Source organism: Haliotis rubra, unplaced genomic scaffold, assembly GCF_003918875.1.
Source record: "Haliotis rubra isolate DU_JTF1 unplaced genomic scaffold, ASM391887v1 Scf95, whole genome shotgun sequence".
Lineage (NCBI taxonomy): Eukaryota > Metazoa > Mollusca > Gastropoda > Lepetellida > Haliotidae > Haliotis > Haliotis rubra.
In genome coordinates this window covers 1,321,825-1,325,079 of record NW_025767690.1, presented here as the reverse complement: position 1 = coordinate 1,325,079, position 3,255 = coordinate 1,321,825, and the positions used below count along the sequence as shown (strand labels likewise).

The window sequence follows — 3,255 nt, the reverse complement described above, 5'->3', positions numbered from 1 at the left end:
GTTGCTGGCAGGACTGTTCAAAGAGTGGTGAGGATATCCATCGCTTCTTACAAAATTCCAGCAATATCACGGCGGGGGACACCCGAAATGGGCTTCACATATTTTACCCATGTGGAGAAGAGAGGCCGGGTCTCAGGCGTGACGAACGAACGCTTTAAGCACCAGGCTAAAGAAAGGGAGTGGTGGCGACTCTCGGTTCTTGGTAAAATAGTATAGAAAACAGAAAAGACGTCGATTTGTAATAAATAGTGACGCTTTGCCTGTAGGCGTCGGAAACGTTTTGCAGAAGAGCGTGGGAAAGGTGCATTCCAGAATCCGATGTTCGAATCCTAACTTTTAATCTGATTAGGGACCGTTCATAATTTATGGCTAGGGGTTGGGGGTAGGGGGTGGTGGTGATGATGATGATTTTAAGGGGGTCACCCATTTTGTTCTGGGGAGCTAGGGGGTCAGCAATTTCGTACACACGTATTAGGTGGGGTCAGGAATTTTGTACATAAAAGTATGTTTTAAATTATGTTTAGAAATTATGGGAAGGGGAGGGGGGTCATTGATTTTGTACATGACATGCAGGGGGTCACTTACTTTGTACATACGTTTTGGGGGTCATTCACATTGTACATGCTTCTCCACAAAATCATCATCATCCCACCCCACCCCACCCCACCCCACCCCACCCACCCTAGCCATAAATCATGAACGGTCCGTTATGTTTCTTGGACTGTGAGCATGTACCCGTGCTCACTCGTATCATCGGAATTGAAGGTACCCGAGATCTACATCCCTTCCGGAATTCCTCTCACATCTTCCATCTGGCAGGCCTTGAACTCAAATGCTGTTCTAGTTAAACCAAACTAACTTGTTGCCGAATTTAAGAATATAAATACGGAGGGTATATATTTAATTCTATACCATGGCACCCAAACGTTCTCCCTTTCTCATACATCGCCACTATTTCCGACCTCAGGCTAACAGATCTGATCCTCAACGTTCACATGACCCTTAACCCTCTCTTTCCGAGACTTCACCCCCACCCCTCACCACCTACCTTCTCACCATCCCTACTTTCTACCTCATCACCTTACTTACCCCCACCCCTCACCATCTCAACTTACTCCCACCCCTCATCACCCCCTACTACCCCACCCCTCATCACCCTACTTTACCCCCACCTCCCTCACCATCCCTACTTATCCCACCCCCTCACTTTCACTCCCTACTTTCCCCACCCTCACCATCCCCTCTACCCCCACCCCCACCACCACCCCTTACTACTCCCACCCCTCACCACCCCTACCCTCCCCACCCCCTCACCATCCCTACTTACCCCCACCCCTCATCACCCCCCTACTTACTCCCACCCCTCATCACTCCTACTTACCCTGTCCCTCATCACCTCCCTACTTACCCCCACCCCTCATCACCCCCTACTTACCCAACTCCCTCATCACCCCTACACCTCCCCCAAGCCCTCTCATCACCCCTACTTACCCCACCCCTCATCACCCCTACTTACCCCCAACCCCTCATCACCCCTACTTACCCCCACCCCCTCATCAACCCTACTTAACTGCCCCCCTCACCATCCCTACTTACCCCACCCCCTCATCACCCTACTTACTCCCCACCCCTCACCCATCCCTACTTACCCCACCCCTCATCACCACCCTACTTACCCCACCCCTCATCACCCTACTTGGCACCCCACCCCCCTCACTACCCCTACTTTCCCCACCCCCTCACCATCCCTACTTACCCCCACCCCTCACCACCCCTACTTCTAACCCCCACCCCCTCATCACCCCTACTTACCCCCACCCCCTCACCATCCCTACTTCACCCCCACCCCCCATCACCCCTACTTACCCCACCCCTCATCACCCTACTTCTTACCCCCACCCCTCATCCACCCCTACTACCCCCACCCCCATCACCCTACTTCTACCCCACCCCCTCATCACCCCTCTACTTACCCCAAGCCCTCATCACCCCTACTACTACTTCCCATCCCCTAACCATCCCTACTTACCCCAACCCCCCATCACCCCTACTTCACCCAACTCCCTCATCACCCTCTACTTACCCCCACCCCCTCATCACATCCCTACTACTCCCCCACCCTCATCACCCCTACTTACGCCCACCCCCCTCATCAATTCCCTACTTACCCCACCCCTCATCACCCCTACTCTACCCCCACCCCTCACCACCTCTACTTACCCCCACCCCTCATCACCCCCTACTTACTCCCACCCCACCATCCCTACTTACTCCACCCCCTCACTATCCCTACTTCCCCCCACCCCTCATCACCCCTACTTCTACCCCCCACCCCATCACTCATCCCAACTTCTACCCCAACCCCATCACCCCTACTTACTCCACCCCCTCATCACCCCTACTTACCCCACCCCCCTCATCACCCCCTACTTCTCCCCTTGGACCCCTCATCACCCCCTACATTTCTACCCCACCCCTCACTCCAGCATCACCCCTACTTTCCCCCCCCCCTCATCACCCCCTAACTTACTCCCACACCTCTAACCATCCCTACTTAATTCCCACCCCCTCATCACCCCACTTACCCCAAGCCCTCATCACCCCCCTACTTACCCCACCACCACCACCCCTCATCACCCCTACTTACCCCCACCCCTAACCATCCCTACTTACCCACCCCTCATCACCCCTACTTTACCCCCACCCCCTCACCAACTCTACTTACTACCCCATCATCACCCCTACTTACTCCCAACCCCTCACCATCCCTATTTCTTACCCCACCCCTCTCACTCATCCCTACTACTCCCCACCCCCCATCACCCCTACTTTACTCCCCCCCCCACCATCCCAACTTACCCCACCCCCATCACCCCCACTTCTACTCCCCACCCCTCATCACTCCCTACTTCACCCCACCCCCTCACCACCCCCTACTTTCCCCCACCCCCTCATCACCCCTACTTACCCTCACCCCCTCACTCACTACCCCTACTTTCCCCACCCCTCATCACCCCTACTTCTACCCCACCGCCCCCTTAACTGCCTCCCTCCCCTCTCCCCTCGATCTTCACCACTTCCCTCCTCGATGGCGGTGAGGTAGCCTAGTGGTTAAAACGTTCGCTCGTCACGCCGAATAAAATGGATAAAATGTGTGGTGGTGGTGGTGGAATTAACGTCGTGCTTGAGAATATTTCGCTCATATGACGACGTGCATGCGTGTGTATATGTATGTGCGGGTGCTTGTACTAGCCC

General features: G+C 54.8%; 1 protein-coding gene across 1 annotated transcript; it reads left to right on the top strand.

The window, feature by feature from the left end:
- Nucleotides 1–695: 695 nt before the first annotated feature.
- On the top strand, nucleotides 696–2,544 carry LOC124264910 (proline-rich extensin-like protein EPR1). The gene is made up of 2 exons (XM_046699692.1): nucleotides 696–723; nucleotides 1,022–2,544. Exons 1-2 carry the CDS (start codon nucleotides 696–698, stop codon nucleotides 2,542–2,544), a joined length of 1,551 nt encoding a protein of 516 aa, XP_046555648.1.
- Nucleotides 2,545–3,255: the final 711 nt, after the last annotated feature.

Coding starts and splice junctions, on each gene's coding strand:
- LOC124264910 (XM_046699692.1), top strand. CDS start 696: ATGAACGGTCCGTTATGTTTCTTGGACT. Junction 724..1,021: donor TCCGTTATGTTTCTTGGACT/GTGAGCATGTAC, acceptor TCTCTTTCCGAG/ACTTCACCCCCACCCCTCAC.